The sequence below is a fragment of the Nicotiana tabacum genome, chromosome 13, assembly GCF_000715075.1.
Source record: "Nicotiana tabacum cultivar K326 chromosome 13, ASM71507v2, whole genome shotgun sequence".
In the NCBI taxonomy this organism is placed as follows: Eukaryota; Viridiplantae; Streptophyta; class Magnoliopsida; order Solanales; family Solanaceae; genus Nicotiana; species Nicotiana tabacum.
Genome location: NC_134092.1, coordinates 63,383,149 through 63,402,491, shown reverse-complemented (window position 1 = coordinate 63,402,491; position 19,343 = coordinate 63,383,149). Strand labels below are relative to the sequence as shown.

At 37.5% G+C, this 19,343-nt stretch overlaps 1 protein-coding gene across 1 annotated transcript; it reads right to left on the bottom strand.

The window, feature by feature from the left end:
* Positions 1-13,228: 13,228 nt before the first annotated feature.
* LOC107788989 (uncharacterized) lies at positions 13,229-13,966 on the bottom strand. Its single transcript, XM_075228805.1, has one exon. It carries the CDS (start codon positions 13,964-13,966, stop codon positions 13,229-13,231), a length of 738 nt encoding a protein of 245 aa, XP_075084906.1.
* Between the last annotated feature and the right edge of the window lie 5,377 nt (positions 13,967-19,343).

Sequence of the window (19,343 nt, the reverse complement as noted above, 5' to 3'; positions counted from 1 at the left end):
GGACTAAATAACGTGAATAAGTATAAGTATAGGAGCAATTGAGTATGATATCTACATAAAGACTACGCGAAGTGGCAAATAATACGAAAATTTGAAATAAGGAAGGAAAACAACAACTATCAGCGGAACACCATAATAATGACATAGAAGAATAAACGAAAATGCAGTCTAAATCCGATGATCACTTATAAAGAAAGGACAAGTAACAACTCTACAAAACGATAGCTTTCACAACAGGTTTTAGTCAATAAACTCCACGAGATACCAAACCTCATATTATTCACAACTCACGGGTTCCAATACCTGAACCCTAACACTTGGCATCCTGTGCCCTCATTACACTTCATAACTGCATTGACGACTCACGTGCCAAATAGAGCAATTCTCACATAGAAGGCAAGTAAACAAGGGTGTTCATCTATACTCAACAATATCAAGAAAACTTCTTAACCGATAAGAGTGCTCAACTACGTATATTCTTGTGCAAGTGTCCTAATATAGTTCATGCCCGCTAGTAAGTACAGGAAAAGAAATGGACAGCACGTAGAATATTTTCACACAACTTTCTACGAGATAAGGCTCACATAGGTAAGTGCACCACTATACAAATATCAACAACAAGAATGCCCCCAGGCCATCACAAGTTATCACAAATCAATCCCTGACATAACCCACCTTGTCTCTCCACGTGTGCAATAGTAAAGTAAATGTCCGCCTTGTCTCGCCACACGTGCATAAAAATGTTTCCACCTTGTCTCGCCGCATGCGCAACCCAAATATATATATCCCGCCTTGTCACGCCGCATGTGCAAATATCAATAGTAACAATAACACGGCAGAAATCTCGTGCAGCCCCATAATAACAACCGCACGGTAGAAACCTCATGCATCACAATAACAATAACTGCACGGCAAAAACCTCGTGCATCACCACAATAAGTACAACAACAACAATGACAATAATACAAGGGTACGACAATAAGTTAACCTAGAAATTCTAGAACTCAAAGAAACGGAGGAACTAATTCACAAGGAGTAGCCTCAATAGAGAATGCTAGTCATAATAAGAATAGCTCAACAAGAAAGAAAATACTATGTGACAAGGGTCCACAATATACAGTTCGGCAATGAGGGAGCTAACACAAGTCGAATAATTCCAAATAAGGACAAGTCAACTAAATTATATGATATCTAACTTCTTTTAAGGTTGGGCAATTAGGAAAGAGATACAATAAGGATAAGCAGCGGAAAGATAATCATAGCCTCAATTAAGGGTGAACAATTACAGGAGAGATAATTATAAATTTAAATAAAGATAAGCTGTTAGGGAAAAGACAACATGGCAATAGAAGAGATAACAATTTCAGTTAAAGCACATATGAATCACTTGAACAACAAGAGTGGATTATGAAGCAATTAATTCCAATTAAAGCAGATAAACGTGAAACTGGAAATTAAGAAAAACGTAATCATAACGAGAACAACTGCATATTTAGTGAATACAAGGACCTAAGAATCCCTAAAAGGCCAATTTCCGACAAATAAGTCCGAGCACGTACTCGTCACCTCGCGTACACAGAATACAATTAGCATAAAAGACTCAAATCCTAAGGGGTAGTTCCCCCACACGAAGTTAGACAAGATACTTACTTCGAACCAATCTCAATCAATCGGTAACAATGCCTTCCACGAATATCCGACTCCGAATGGTCCAAATCTAGCCAAAATCAATTACATACCATAAATACAACTATAAGAAATTAATCTAATTAATGAAATCAAAGCTAAAGCAAGAAATTAGAAAATCGTCCCAAAACATCTCCTCGGGCTCACGTCTCGAAATCGGGTAAAAGTCACAAAATATGAACACCCATTCACTCACGAGTTCACTCGTACCAAAATTATCCAAATCTGATATCAAAATCTGAATCAAAACAAAAACCTTAGTTGAAGAACTTTTTCCCATTTTTCCTAAATTTTTCACCCAAATTCGAAATTTAAAAGATGAAATTAGTGATATATTAGTGGAATATAACCATAAATGGGTTATGAATCATTACCCACAAGCTTCCTCTGAAAATCCCTCGAAATTTTGTCTCAATCCGAGCCCTCTAGGTCCAAATATGGAGAATGAAATCAAACCCTCGCACTTAGCCCTTTTCTGCCCAGCGATTTCGCACCTGCGGGCCAAGAATCGCACCTGCGGAATTTTTATTGCAGGTGCGGATTCCACTTAAAACTCAGTGTCCGCTTCTGCGATCAAAGGGTCGCACCTGCGTGTGCACACCTGCGGACCCATGTCCGCTTCTGCGGGTCGTTGCACGCTTCTGTGGGCATCGTAGATGCGACACCTCCTTCGCACCTGCGATCCCAGGCAACTCCTCTCCTCTCCGCTTCTGCGCTTGCCTCTCCGCCCTTGCGATCCCGCACTTGCGGTCTCCCCACCGCAGGTGCGAAAACACCAGAACTCAGATAGCTTCGGCAGTTGCATAAGTCCAAAACTCAATCCATTAAGCATCCGAAACACACCCAAGGCCCCTGGGACCTCAACAAAACTTACCAACTAGTCCTAAATCACCATACGGACTTAGTCGAGCCCTCAAATCACGTCAAACAACGCTAAAAACATGAATCACCCTCCAATTCAAACTTAGTGAACTTGAAACTTTAAATTTCTATAACTGATGCCGAAACCTATCAAACCACGTCCGATTGACCCCAAATTTTGCACACAAGTCATATTCAACATTACGGACCTACTCCAACTTCCGGAATCGAATCCGACCTCGATATCAAAAAGTCTACTTCCGATCGAAATCTCCGAAAATTTGACTTTTTCCATTTCAAGCCTAAATCAGCTACATACCTTAAATTCACCGTCCACACTCGCTACTTAGTCCAAAATCACCCAACAGAGCTAACGGAACCGACAAAACTCTATTCCGGAGTCGTCTTCACACAGTTCCAACTACAGTCAAAATCATAAGGTTTAAGCTTCCGTTTTAGGGACTAAGTGTCCCAAATCACTCTGAATCATCCGGTAACTGAATTCAACCATGCACGCAAGTCAATATACATAATACGAAGCTGCTCAGGTCCTTATGGCGCCGAACAAGACTTAAATTCTCAAAACGACCGTGCGGATCGTTACAAGTTTCAGTTACAATCAAATCTTTGAAGCAAATTCGGATTTGGAAAATCACAGTTTGGATTCCTACAAGATCTTCAACCATCAAGTCGCATTGACCTCCATGTCTGACGTCACTTCTCGAATCCAGCTCCCCATAAAAGTAAGAAAATATCATCCTGGACTAAGCAATAAGAAATTAGAGGGGTGGAACGAAATAGTCTCGTGCATACGAAAGTTGTAGTTAAATTTAAATCTTCTGGAGTTTGTTTCTTTTTCTATTTCCCAGAAACGCTATAGTTGATATTTCAGTAGTTAAACGCGATAGTTGATATCTCAGTAGTTTAAGTCGACGCCTATCGTTACATTTCTAAATTCTCGGGGCCATTAATGAACTATAAAGCTTTATTGAACTTATACTTTAAAAAGTTAAAAAAATTACACAATAAAAAATTACACTATTGTGTAATTCAATCTGTCATAACAGGTTGTGCCTGCTCACTTATACATATTAACCAAGTAAATTTTTTTTACACTACTATATAATTTAATATGTCGTACAGGTTGTCTACTTTATTTTGCAAATAGCTAATTTCATTTATTATAGATCGTTATTGTTTACTTTAAAACGGATAACAATAGAATTTATACGCGATTTTAAAAATATGTGGATTGATTTAACACAAATAATCGACAATGTTAGATAAACGAGTTAAATATAGAATGAATAACCAAACCAATTATTATGTTAAGTCCGGGCTCGGATTTGCGCTAATTTTGCCCTCGATCGGACCCTTGGTTCGAAGCCAAATGTCTATGAATAACAACAATAAAATAAGAACTTTTCAATAACTAGAAAGTAGAGAAATAAGTTTGTATTGCCTTGATATGTGTGTTATAACGTGCCCTATTGAAATAAAAGTCTCCCCTTTATATAGTAGGAGAGTTTCATCTCTTGTACATTTCTAAAAAAAGGTAAAAATTCTGCTTTCTCGTTAATTACTGATCTGTTACCGACATCGGGCGAAATATGCGCCGTGATATCCGGTTGGGTGCGGATGTGTAACCATTTGCCATGTTTTCCGAGGTATTGGAGCTCGTTCTGGGTCCGGAAAGTATTGTCTTATCAGGTCCGATGGTGAGCATTCCGTTAGGGCCTCGGTACAACAAGTTCCCAACTTCGGCTTCGATTTCGTGTACTCATACCCTTACTTCGTTTATCCCACTAGGAAATCGGGGTGTACGTGAGCCTCGGTTTCATCTGATACAATTATTTTTATGTGACATTTTATATTATCAGTGTGTAAAAATTAAACATCAAAAAATTATACAGCACGTGTGACTTCAAGCACATTAACATTAGGCGCTTTCAGAAATTAAACAAGAAAAAGGAATTATGTCCACAAAAAATTAAAGGAACAAAAAGAAATTAAAAGAGAAAAAAGAGGGGCAATGAATTTCTGCAAATGTTTTCTATAGCAAAAGAGAAGCAGACATTGCAAAGCCCCATGTGCAAGTCTGTGACGATGTACCTGTAAAACCTCAACAGGTATGATCAGACACCTCAGTAAAACACAGAAAACCCTACGACTTCATTACTTTTTATGGAAAACATGAATAAAGAAGCTAAGTTACTCTCCATGTACTTATGCGCCTGTTATTGCACCCACCAAATTCTGAAGTATTCCCTTCGAGCTGAACTGGAACCACAGACTGTGTCGCTATGACACCTAGAACCTGACCAACATGAACTCGCTGCTCTGGAGTGTGGGCAGCGGGAGTCTTGGTTCCTCTCCTGGTCTGTGAAGTAGCTGGTGCAATCGGAATCAATCCCGCTTCAGCCAATATACTAAACATGCTCAGGAACTGTGCTAAGGTCTCCTGAAGTTCGGGAGTAACAGCAGGAACCTCCGATACCTGCCCCAAACCGGAGCTACTGGCGGCTCCTCAACTGCTGCTCGGGTAGATGCTCTAGCTGCGGCGAGTGCTCCTCTTTGTCCTCTGCCTCTGCCCCTAGCGACATCTGCTCCGGGGGCAGCGTCATCAGTAACTGCAGCTCATGTCCTCATTATCTATGAGAGAATGGAATGATAAAAGCTTCAAACTTCGAGATCAATAAACTCGCACGATAAGAATGAAGGAAGTGAAACTATCCTAATAATTTCGTAACCTCTCGAAGATAAGTACAAACGTCTCCGTACCGATCCGCAAGACTCTACTAAACTCGCTTATGACTCGTAACACCTATGAACCTAGAGCTCTGATACCAACTTGTCACGACCTAATTTACCTATGTTGGGTATCGTGATGGAACCTAGTTTTAGGGACTAGGTAAGCCTAATATTTATTAAATAACAACAATAATTAAATAATATCTAACAATCTTATGGAAACCTCTATAAAATTTATATTTTCCAAAACCGATAGTACAAGTCATAAGCTCTATAGAGTTTGCTATAATTTTCTAAATACAACTGTTTAAAATAAAGTAACAATATGAATACAAATCAGAAGGTGACTCCCAAGCATGCGAACGCAGTAGCAGGTTTACCTTGAGTCTCCATAGCAACAGTCCGCACAACTAGCTAATGATCAATTGACTTTGAAATACCTGGATCTGCACAAAAATGTGCAGAAGTATAGTATCAGTACACCACAGCGGTACCTAGTAAGTATCAAGACTAGCCTCAGTGGAGTAATGACGAGGAACAGTCAAGACACCTACTGGACTAAATAATGTAAACAAGTATAAGTATAGGAGCAATTGAGTATAATATCTACATAAAGACTACGCGAAGTGGCAAATAGTACGAAAATTTGAAATAAGGAAGGAAAATAACAACTATCAGCGGAACACCATAATAATGACATAGAAGAACGAACGGAAACACAACCTAAATCCGATAATCACTTATAAAGAAAGGACAAGTAATAACTCAACAAAACGATAGCTTTCACAACAGGTTTTAGTCAATAAAATCCACGAGGTACCAAACCTCATATTATTCACAACTCACGGGTTCCAATACCTGAACCCTAATACTTGGCATCCTGTACCCTCATTACACTTCATAACCGCACTGACGACTCACGTGCCAAATAGAGCAATTCTCACATAGAAGGCAAGTAAACAAGGGTGTTCATCTATACTCAATAATATCAAGAAAACTTCTTAACCGATAAGAGTGCTCAACTACGTGTATACTTGTGCAAGTGTCCTAATATAGTTCATGCCCGCTAGTAAGTATAAGAAAAGAAATGGACAGCACGTAGAATATTTTCACACAACTTTCCACAAGATAAGGCTCACAGGTAAGTGCACCACTACACAAACATCAACAACAAGAATGTCCCCAAGCCATCACAAGTCATCACAAATCAATCCCTGACATAACCCACCTTGTCTCTCCACGTATGCAATAGTAAAGTAAATGTCCGCCTTGTCTTGCCACACGTGCATAATAATATTCTCACCTTATCTCGCCACATGCGCAACCCACATATATATATCCCACCTTGTCACGCCGCATGTGCAAATATTAATAATAACAATAGCACGGCAGAAATCTCGTGCAGCCCTATAACAACAACAGTACGGCAGAAACCTCGTGCATCACAATAACAATAACTGCACGGTAGAAACCTCGTACATCACCACAATAAGTACAACAGTAACAATGACAATAATACAAGGGTACGACAATAAGTTAACCTAGAAATTCCAGAACTCAAAGAAACGGAGGAACTAATTCACAAGGAGTAGCCTCAATAGAGAATGCTAGTCATAATAAGAATAGCTCAACAAGAAAGGAAATAGTATGTAACAAGGGTCCACAATATACAGTTCGGCAACGAGGGAGCTAACACAAGTCGAATAATTCCAAATAAGGACAAGTCAACTAAATTATATGATATCTAACTTCTTTTAAGATTGGGCAATTAGGAAAGAGACACAATAAATTCAATAAGGATAAGCAGCGGAAAGATAATTATAGTCTCAATTAAGGGTGAACAATTACAGAAGAGATAATTATAACTTTAAATAAAGATAAGCAGTTAGGGATAAGACAACATGGCAATAGAAGAGATAATAATTTTAATTAAAGCACATTTGAATCACTTGAATAATAAGAGTGGATCATGAAGTAACTAATTCCAATTAAAACGGGTAAATGTGTAACTGGAAATTAAGAAAAACGTAATCATAACGAGAACAACTGCATATTCAATGAATACAAGGACCTAAGAATCCCTAAAAGGCCAATTTTCTACAAATAAGTTCGAGCACGTACTCGTCACCTCACGTACACGGACTACAATTAGCATAGAAGACTCAAATCCTAAGGGGTAGTTCCCCCACACGAAGTTAGGTAAGATACTTACTTCGAACCAATCTCAATCAATTGGTAACAATATCTTCCACGAATATCGGACTCCGAATGGCCCAAAGCTAGCCAAAATAAATTACATACCATAAATACAACTATAAGAAATTAATCTAATTAATGAAATCAAAGCTAAAGCAAGAAATTAGAAAATCGCCCCAAAACATCTCCTCGGGCTCATATCTCGGAATCGGGTAAAAGTCACCGAATATGAATACCCATTCACTCACGAGTTCACTCGTACCAAAATTATCCAAATCCGATATTAAAATCTCAATCAAAACCAAAACCTTAGTTGAAGAACTTCTTCCCATTTTCCCCAAATTTTTCACTCAAATTCGAAATTTAAAGGATGAAATTAGTGATAGATTAGTAATATATAATCATAAATGGGTTAAGAATCGTTACCTATAAGCTTCCTCTAAAAATCCGTCGAAATTTCGCCTCAATCCGAGCCCTCTAGGTCCAAAAATGGAGAATGAAATCAAACCCTCGCACTTAGCCCTTTTCTGCCAAGCGATTTCGTACCTGCGGGCCAAGAATCGCACCTGCGTCACCGCACCTGTGGAATTCCCATCGCAGGTGCGGATTTCACTTAAAACTCAGCGTCCGCTTCTGCGATCAAAGGGTTGCACTTGCGTGTGCGCACTTGCGGACCCATGTCCGCTTTTGCGGTCTCCTTCCGCTCTTGCGGGTCGTTGATAGCTTCTGCGGGCATCGCAGATACGACACCTCCTTCGCACATGCGACCCCAGGCAACTCCTCTCCTCTCCGCTTCTGCGCTTGCCTCTCCGCACTTGCGATTCCGTACTTGCGGTCTCCCCACTGCATATGCGAAAATACCATAACACAGATAGCTTCAGCATTTGCATAAGTCCAAAACTCAATCCGTTAAGCATCCGAAACATACCTGAGGCCCCCGGGACCTCAACCAAACGTACCTACTAGTCCTAAATTACCATATGAACTTAGTCGAGCCCTGAAATCATGTCAAACAACACTAAAAACACGAATCACTCTCCAATTCAAACTTAGTGAACTTGAAACTTCAAATTTCTACAACCGATACCGAAACCCATCAAATCACGTCCGATTGACCTCAAATTTTGCATACAAGTCACATTCAATATTACGGACCTACTCCAACTTTCGGAATCGGAATCCGACCCCGATATCAAAAAGTCCACTTCCGGTCAAAATCTCCGAAAATTTGACTTTTGCCATTTCAAGCCTAAATCAGCTACATACCTCAAATTCACCGTCCGGACTCGCTCCTAAGTCCAAAATCACCCAACAGAGCTAACGGAAATGACGAAACTCCATTCCGGAGTCGTCTTCACACAGTTCCAACTACGGTCAAAATCCTAAGATTTAAACTTCCGTTTTAGGGAATAAGTGTTCCAAATCACTCTGAATCATCTGGTAACTGAATTCAACCATGCACGCAAGTCAATACACATAATACGAAGTTGCTCAGGGCCTTATGGCGCGGAACGAGACTTAAATTCTCAAAACGACCGGCCGGGTCGTTACAAGTTTCGATTACAATCAATATCTTTGAAGCAAATTCGGATTTGGAAAATCTCAGTTTGGATTCCTACAGGATCTTCAACCATCAAGTCGCATTGACCTCCATGTCTGACGTCACATGTCGAATCCAGCTCCCCATAAAAGTAAGAAAATATCATCCTGGACTAAGCAATAAGAAATTAGAGGGGCTGGAACAAAATAGTCTCGTGCATACGAAAGTTGTAGTTAAATTTAAATCTTCTGGGGTTTGTTTCTTTTTCTATTTCCCAGAAACGCTATAGTTGATATCTCAGTAGTTAAAGTCGACGCCTATCGTTACATTTCTAAATTCTCGGGGCCATTAATGAACTATAAAGCTTTATTGAACTTATACTTTAAAAAGTTAAAAAAATTACACTATTGTGTAATTCAATCTGTCATAACAGGTTGTGCCTGCTCACTTATACATATTAACAAGGTAAAAATTTTTTACACTACTATATAATTTAATATGTCGTACACGTTGTCTACTTTATTTTGCAAGTAGCTAATTTCATTTATTATGGATTGTTATTGTTTACCTTAAAACGGATAACAATAGAATTTATACGCGGTTTTAAGGATATGTGAATTAATTCAACACAAATAATCGACAATGTTAGATAAACGAGTTAAATATAGAATGAATAACCAAACAAATTGTTATATTACATCCGGGCTCGGATTTGCGCTAATTTTGCCTTCGATCGGACCCTTGGTTCGAAGCCAAATGTCTATGAATAACAACAATAAAATAAAAACTTTTTAATAACTGAAAAGTAGAGAAATAAGTTTGTATTGTCTTGATATGTGTGTTACAACGTGTCCTATTGAAATAAAAGTCTCCCCTTTATATAGTAGGAGAGTTTCATCTCTTGTACATTTCTAAAAAAAGGTAAAAATCCTGCTTTCTTGTTAATTACTGATCTGTTACCGACATCGGGCAAGATCTGTGCCGTGATATCTGGTTGGGTGCGGATGTGTAACCATTTGCCATGTTTTCCGAGGTATTGGAGCTCGTTCTAGGTCCGAGAAGTGTTGTCTTATCAGGTTCGATGGTGAGCATTCCGTTCGGGCCTCTGTACAACAAGTTTCCAACTTCGGCTTCGATCCCGTGTATTCATACCCTTGCTTCGTTTATCCCACTAGGAAATCGGGGTGTGCGTGAGCCCTAGTTTCATCTGATACAGTTATCTTTATGTGACATTTTATATTATCAATGTATAAAAATTAAACATGAAAAAGTTATACAGCACGTGTGACTTCAAGCACATTAACATTAGGCGCTTTCAGAAATTAAACAAGAAAAAGGAATTACGTCCACAAAAAATTAAAGGAACAAAAAGAAATTAAAAGAGAAAAAAGAGGGGCAATGAATTTCTGCAAATTTTTTCGATAGCAAAAGAGAAGCAGACATTGCAAAGCCCCATGTGCAAGTCTGTGACGATGTACCTGTAAAACCTCAACAGGTATGATCAGACACCTCAGTAAAACACAGAAAACCCTACGACTTCATTACTTTTTATGGAAAACATGAATAAAGAAGCTAAGTTACTCTCCATGTACTTATGCGCCTGTTATTGCACCCACCAAATTCTGAAGTATTCCCTTCGATACCTTCTGAGTTCCCTTCTGCTGCCACTTCAGTTCATTAATACGCGTGAAATAAAAACAGAGGAGCAAATTTTTTCTAGACTTGCCAAAAGGAAGCCAAAGTCTTGATCAGTAACCTATCCAATTATAGAATAAGCTTTGTTGGGGGTATCAACAAATTTCCACCATATTTAGCTACATTCTCAATACCTATGCAAGAACCCACTTAAGTCAAAAGCTGTGTTCCATCAATTATCTTTTTAAAGAATTGAAGAAGACACAGTACTGAATTAGAGCAGTCGCCGTGTATTCTGCAAGAACCTTCGGTATTAACTAGTGCCTAGCTATTAAGCTTGTAAAGTTGATAGGGCTTTTGAATATTCTGATCGATAATTTTTTTTTTCCATGATTTTGTAGGGGTTGTGATCAATAGGTGTTGTTGGTTGGTTAGTTGGCTGGCTTCTTTCGTAGCAATCCACTATCATTTTAGAGCTTTTGTAGTGCATATTTTTAATATTGCATACATGCAAATGTAAAAACAAAAGACACGGAAATAGTGCCAAAAATATTAGTCTCTCATCCGTTTCTATTTATGTGAACATATTTCTTTCTAAATTTGTGCCACAAAAATGACCCTTTTCCATATTTGGAAACAAATTACCTTTAGACAATAATTTATAGTCACACAAATATATATCCATCATTTTACACCACAAGTTCAAAAGTCTTCTCTTATTTGTTAAACTCGGTGCCCAATCAAATAAGTTCACATAAATTGAAACAGAGAAAGTATAATAGCATGTTTAGCCAAGTTTCAAAAATCAGCTTATTTTGAGAAATATTTTTTTTTCAAAAGTGCTTTTTACAAAAGTACTTTCGGTGAGAAACAATTTGTGTTTGGTTAATTAATTTGAAAAGCTCTTCTAAGCAGCAATTATTGTTTGGCCAAGTTTTTAAATAGTGTTTTTAAGTGTATTTTTCTTAAAAGTACTTTTCAAAAAAGTGCTTTCGGAGAGAACCTAATTTTTTCTGATTCTTCAAAACTGTTTTTGCTTCTATTCAAAAATATATTTTTTTTGTTTAAAAGTTTGGCCAAACACTTCAACTTAAAAAAAAAATACTTTTTTGAAAAAAAAAAATGCTTTTAAGTTCGAAGAAACTTGGCCAAATAGGGCAATAAGTTACATGGAGAGGAAAATTGAGGTTTGCCCAATTTACAATATTATTTAAAGTTGATTTTGGAACTTTATTAGAAACCAATTAATTAGGGGATAATTTAAAGGATTTAACTTATAGGATAGGATAATTTTACATACACTTATTAATATAATTTAACTTTTACTAGTATGCTGTTTTTCTTATTTAATTTCCAGATTTCTAATTACACTTATTTATCAGCAGTTAACTTTAGATGATATGAAAGTGTAAAAACTTTCAGCCGATCAATATATAAAAATTAAACTCTATTTAAAATGGAACTACAAGTCAAGCAACCATTCAATTTATATATACTCCCATGCGAATGTTTATTATTATTTAGGCGTCGTTCTTTAGCTGTTTATTTCTGGGGTAGGATTAAATGTCAGTGATAGTGATTTCTTTCGCCCTCCAACTCCAACCCCGACCCACAATACTTTCCCACGCTTTTCAGCCCAAGAAAAGGTTTTTCTTTCCGTCCCATTTGCTAGTAGTCTTCTAAAGGAAATTTGCCAACAGTTATACAAGCAAAGACGTGCCAAAATGTCCAAGGTGAAAATTGGAAACAAAAATTTGTCTCAATTGGTTTGGTGGTAAAGAACATGGAATCAGTGGTGGGGGGAGTGATTTGTTTCCGATGAGATAGAGTGATTTGTGGGGGGGGGGGGGGTGGTAAGGTGGTTTGTGGTGATGAAGAAGATTTAATTATTGAGGAATTTTAATGATTAATTAGGAATTAATTAGTGTATAAATTAGAAAGAAAAAGGAAAAATTGTGAGTAAACAAAAAGAAAGGAAAAAAAATAAAAATTAAAAAATTTAGAAGATTTTTGACATGAAGTTGATGTGACGCTATCGTGATGTAGAGCACCCCACACTTTGAGACTGGTATTATATTCTCACGTGACATTAGTTCCATTTTAAATTAGAATGGGGAAGAGGGGTAGTAAAAGATCACTGATATAGTTAAAATATGTAACTATGTATTAGTTTAGGGTACAACTTATGTATTTTCCCTTTTATTTTTGATAGTTTAGGAGGGAGGCGATGGTTTGCGTTATAATGAAGTGATTGATCAAGTTCTTCTAATGACGACTCGGATGTTTACCCCATAATTTTGATGTGACATTAATGCATAAGAAAATTAGAGGTTCGTAATTGGACAATCCAAAAATTAATTTCTTTGTGATATGGTTCGCAAAATCTTATCTAACAGAGACAATAAATTATATTGATAATAAGTGAAACACATAAAAGATCTGAATGACTTCCCCAATCATCATACTAAAATGACCGGGACAGTTTTGTCTATTAAATTCTAAAACCAGCTAATAAAAAAATGATGAGATGAAAAGAGATAGATTAGTGTTTCTCGTTTCCTAAATTAAACCTAGTGTAACTAATTGCTTGGCTGGTGGATCACCTATAGCAAGCCTGAGTTCAAGATCAATATCCTCCATGGAACTGGTCCTGTTTCCCACTTTATAATCTGAAGTAGTGAAACTATATTTTTCATGACTCGAACATGGTTTATGGAGCATAGGCAATGATGAAACCATGCAGCTTTTTTGTCTCTTTGAAGCTGATACGCCTACTGACGAAGAATTTGCATCATCATCCAACAAAATAAACTTTTTTCCAGCACCCTTTAATTTTTTATCACCGTATCTATTAAAATCTTGCTTAGTACTGGAAAGTACTCTTACTGCGGCTTTAGAATTTAACCAATCTGGTTGAGATGATGACATTATCTTTTGACCAGCTGCTAATTCCTTGATTTCAGGAGAAAAAGCAAGATGAGAGAATTTTGAAATTACGGCAGAAGAAAGAGTTAAAGAAGCACTTTTCGAATTTCTAGCTGGGGATTGTTTATGACGCTTTGAAAGACTCTTGCTATGACTTTGGGAAAGAGCTTCGTTTTGTGGGCTAAGGGATTGCTTGAGTCTGGCTCTATCCCTTCTGTGGACATTCATGTGACCACCTAAAGCTTGAGCAGACCTGAATTCTCTCTTACAAAAGCTACAGGAATAACATCTTGGAGGCCATATAAGCCCAGCTCCCACATGAATTGTTTTGCTCTTCATCCACATTGAGTACTGTGATGAATATTCATCCATTTTACTAGCTACTACTTACTAACTTGTTTAGGGAATTTATAAGGAGAAGATATTGAAAGCAAATTACATTTCATGCGATATAAATATTACTCCAATACTTATATAATGGACACTAGTATTGGAGTAATTAAAGGGGTGATGGTGAATATTCAAGTTCAAATTTAATGCATCAAAGCTACTGACGGATGTCTAGGAGCATTGATTGGATTATTAGAAGAAAGACAAGAATATACACTAGAGATAAAAAGCTCAGATATTTTTATTTAAAAAGAAAATACTGATGAAAAGTCTTCTTTCGTGGTATTAGAAGGTTCAGTCTAATAGCTATCATTTTGGCCTTTCTAGTGTGATTACTTTTTTGGAGTTTATCCTGCTTTCTGGATATCTCTTATGAATTACTGATACTTATTTTGATAATTCCTCAATGGGGTCATTTGATGGTCAGTTCATGAGACTATCGTACATTTGGAACTCCTACAGGATATAGATATGCATTCTTCCTCAAGAAAGCAAAAGGGTATTAAAAAAAAAAACAAATTACATAAACTTGTTTTGAGTTCTTGGTTAATCGTACTGATTGACTGATTAAGTCAATGTACAAAAACATTTGAGTCACTAACTTAAATGGTTACTCAAATAATTATATTTGAAAAAAATTGACCGAAGGGATCGCGAGTCTCTTCTCTCTCATAAAAAAACCCTAAACTTGACGTCTAAACCTAGTTTGAGTGCTGCCATGGCCGTTCCGGCCGGCGGCCAGTCATCTTTTCCTGCTGGTCAGCCTCCTCACTCCCTCGCCCCAACTAATATAACCACAAACAACAATTCCCAGCCCCTAGATTACAGCAACATATTGAAACCTGCCGTCCAAAACAATCCCATGCAGTCGAACCCTACTTCAAAACCTACTGTCGAGCCTATACAGTTACGACGAGCCACTGTTTTAAATGGAAAACCTTTCGTCAAATTCACAGAAGCTGAGGTTGATCGCATGAATATAATTGAAGGCTTACAATATGCAGTTGTTGGAAAACTATCATATGGTTGGCCAGAACTCCATGAATTACGTAGAATTATCCCAAGTCAATGTGGAATCAAAGGGGAATGTAGTGTTGGTTTCCTTCGAGATCGACATGTCTTGATAAGATTGACGTTATGGGAAGATTTTACTAACTTTACGTCGAAAAATGCTTATTATGTCAAAGACAAGGATGGTTATGAATATCAGTTGCGACCATTAATTTAAGATACAAAATTCAAGGACGGGGAAGAAACACCAATGGCTATGGCATGGATTTCCTTTCCAGGATTTCTACCTACATTCTTTGTAAAGGAATGCTTGTTTTCATTAGCTTCAGCTGTGGGAAAGCCGTTGCATCTTGACATGGCTACAATTAACAAAACTAGACCTAGTTTTGCGAGAGTTAAGGTCCTAGTTGACTTGTTAGCAGATTTACCTAAGAAGGTTCGTATGGATATCGAGAATGAGGCTACAGGGGAGATAAGGACTGAATGGGTGAAGATCAATTATGATTTTCTGCCCAAGTATTGTAAGCAATGTAAAATACAAGGTCATGATCAATTTGAATGTTGGCAGCTTCATCCAGAGTTAATGGAGTCTAATGAAAAAGTGAAGCAGGCAGTTACTGGTAATGCTGGGAAACAGGAACAAAATAAGGTTCCTTTAATGATCCTTTCAAGTGAAAAAGTTGTTGGTAATGTTGGTGAACAATTGAAGGAAGTGAGAGATAATCGTGTCAAGAAACCTGTTCAACAAGAAGAAGCACAAGGCAACAGTGGGAAAGAAATTATTCCCGTTGATGGTGTTCAAACGACTAATAAATTTGCTGCTTTGGTGGAGGATGCAGATGATAATGAAGAGAACAATCAGCTAGCTTTGGTGGAGCAAAATCAGATCAATGGCAGCCTTAAACCTACTCCTACTGAAACTTGGAGAAACTTGAATCCAGTTGCACCAAGTTCTAATCCTTCTTCACCTGGGATTGCAGCTCGTAAGGATACTGGCAAAGAATGTATAAACCAGAAGGATAAGGAGAAAGAACAATCAATAATAAAGGAATCCACAACACAATGGGTTAATAGAGTCTTTGGAGGCAACAATGTTACTACTAATCAATCATGCCAACAGAGCCCTTCACAAATGTTGAACACTCAAGAAGATACTGTCAATCCAAGGACCAGCGAGAATGATGTCTCAAAGGGAATTGATGCTAGTGTGACTAATGAATAAGGAGGATCATATGTGAAACAAATTGATAGGTCTGATCAGTCGAACAAAGAAAAGAGTTTTCCTACAGGAAATCTACTGATGGGGAGATTATGGAGTCAACAGGTAGAGGATGATTCAGAAGAAGAAGGAGAATTATAATCAGATGATGAACTAGACAAGGAGGTAGTTGATGGTTAGATTGATGGTCAGGAGTCTGAAGATGGAGTTCATTACTTAGTGGAAGACGAGGAAGATCATGAACTGATGCGAGTAGATGCTGATGGAGATAAGCAGGAGGAAGCTGGTAAGTTGCCCAGACAAGGTCTGATGCCTAAACCTCCTGATATCCAAAATTTTTGTCCTAAACTAGCTATTATTGATGTAAGCCTCAATTACAATGACCAAATCCTCACCACAGTAAATCCTAATCCTAATCCTAACACTAACCCCAATCCTATCACTAGCATCCAAAGCAAAGAATTACTGGAAAATGATGAACTGCAGTATTTTCCATGATGTAGAATGTGGCTAAGGAATCTACTAGCAGGGCAGTAGTTCCTAAACATATTAAAACTTAGCTAACCAAACAATCTCTAGCAGTAGATGACGAAGAGAATGGAGAAGGAAAAGGAAGAGACATGGATAAGGAATCTACAGATCAGATTTTCAAGAATGTTGCTCGACAGGGTGACTTATCTCCTAGGCATATGGATAGAGCAAAATCTGTAGGCAGAGGTAGGAAGAAGCAGCAAAAAGAAACTTCTAATATTTCTGTCCCCAGTATAGGAGTTCAAACAAGAAGGACACTCTCAAAATCTACCAATTAATGATAAATGCATTAATTTGAAACATTAGATTAGTGAATACACAACAAGCCTTTAAAAGGCTAATTACAATGCATAGACAACAACACTTCAGATTTGTGGGTTTAATGGAGCCAATGCAGCAATCTAAAAAATTGAAGAGATACAAAAGAAGGATAGGATTTGCTCAGGCTTTTGTAAATATTTCTAACAAGATCTGGGCATTTTGTGGATGAATATTATGAAGTCACGGTAATATTTGATATGGAGCAACAGATGACCTTAAGGCTGGTGGATTCTAATTCTCAATAGAAGGTAATTCTTACATTAGTTTATTGCGATGCTATTCATAGGATTGAACCGTGGGACACATTATATGCTTTGGCTTATGATATGGCAACCCCATGGATAGTTGGGGGTGATTTCAATGTGATTTGGGATGAGGAAGAGAAGTTTGGAGGCCTACCAGTACATCTCAATGAGATAGATAATTTTAGGCACTATGTAACTACATGTAACTTGCATGATCTTTGTTTTAAAGGTAGTATCTTCACTTGGTGGAATGGAAGGGCTGAAGAAGATTATATTTTTAAGAGGTTGGATAGAGTATTAGCAAACATGGAGTTTCAACAAATGTTCCCAGATGTGGAGATTACTCATTTATCCAAAATAGGATCGGTTCACAGTCCCTTACTAATCACGTGTGTTCTAGATTTTATACATGTGAAGAAGTAATTTCGATTCCTTAATTATTGGACAGAACATGATACCTTTCAAGATGTTGTGAAGGAAAATTGGACGATAGACTTTAGTAGTAATCTATTCATAATTTTTAATCACACATTGAAGAAGTTGAAGCAAGCATTATCACTATGGAGAAAGGCTACGTATAGGGATATCTTCCAAAAGATTGCTAGTTTGGAATAGATGGTACTTTTTCATGAAGCACAGTTTAAAATTAATCCAACAAAGCTTAATAGAGAAAGGCTTAACAAAGTTCAGGCTGAGCTTATCAGAGTTTTGTGTCTCGAGGAAAACTTTTTGAAACAAAAGTCTAGCATGTCATGGTTTAAGGATGAAGATCGCAACACTAAACTCTTTTATGCACAAGTGAATGGTAGGAGAAGAAGATTGCAATTAAAGAGAATTCAGAATAGTGAAGGTAACTGGATCGAGGGCAATGAACAAATGGCAGCTGAAACAGTCAATTTTTTCCAGAATCAATTCCATGAGGATGTCATTCCTACTGCTTTTGGGATCATTGATCATGTTACTGACATGGTAACCTTTGATCAGAATCAAGACCTGGTGAAACAACTTATGAAAGATGAAGTCAAGGGGGCTGTCTTTGGCTTAAATGGGGATAGTGCTGGAGGACCAGATGGATTCACTGGGAAATTTTTCCAGAGCTGTTGGGATATAATAGGGGATGATGTATTTAACATGGTGAGGCAGTACTTTAATGGTCATAAACTACCAAGATTTATCACTCACACAAATCTGGTGCTATTGCCAAAGAAGAAGGATGTTGCTACTTTTTCTAATATGCGACCTATTAGTTAGAGCAACTTCGTTAAAAAGTATTTTCAAGAGTTATTCATGAAAGGCTTACTCCTCTATTGCCTAATCTCATCTCAGATGAATAACCAAGTTTTGTGAAAGGAAGGAGCATCGTAGAAAATGTGTTGTTAACTCAAGAAATCATTACTGACATTAGGTTAAGGACAAGGGCAGGACCTAATTTAGTGATGAAATTAGATATGACCAAAGCTTACGATAGGCTTTCCTGGATATTCATGACTGAAGTGTTGAGAAAAACGGGCTTTTGTGAAAGGTTCATTGGTGTAGTGTTTGGCATTATGTCTAACAGCTGGTATTCAATTTTAATTAATGGCCAGCCGTATGAATTTTTTAAGTCCACCAGAGGAGTTAAGCAAGGGGACCCCTTGTCACCTACATTATTCATTTTAGCTGCTGAAGCTATGTCTAGAGGTTTGAGTGCTCTTCATCTAAGCTTATACTTTTGTGGATTTGGCTTGCCAAAGTGGAGTCCTAAGGTTAATTATCTAGTGTATATTGATGATACTATCATCTTCTCATCATCTGATGCTACTTCATTACAACTAATTATGGAGGTGTTGACTTCCTATGAGGTAGCTTCTAGACAATTAATTAATAAGGCAAAATCAGCAATCTATATGCATCATTCAACAAGTTTGGAGGTTTTGAACAAGGTGCAAAGAGTGACTAGAATTGGCAAGCAGGAATTTTCTTTCACTTACCTAGGCTGTCCAATCTTTTATGCTAGAAGAAAAATGGACTACTATCAGGGGCTTGTTAATAA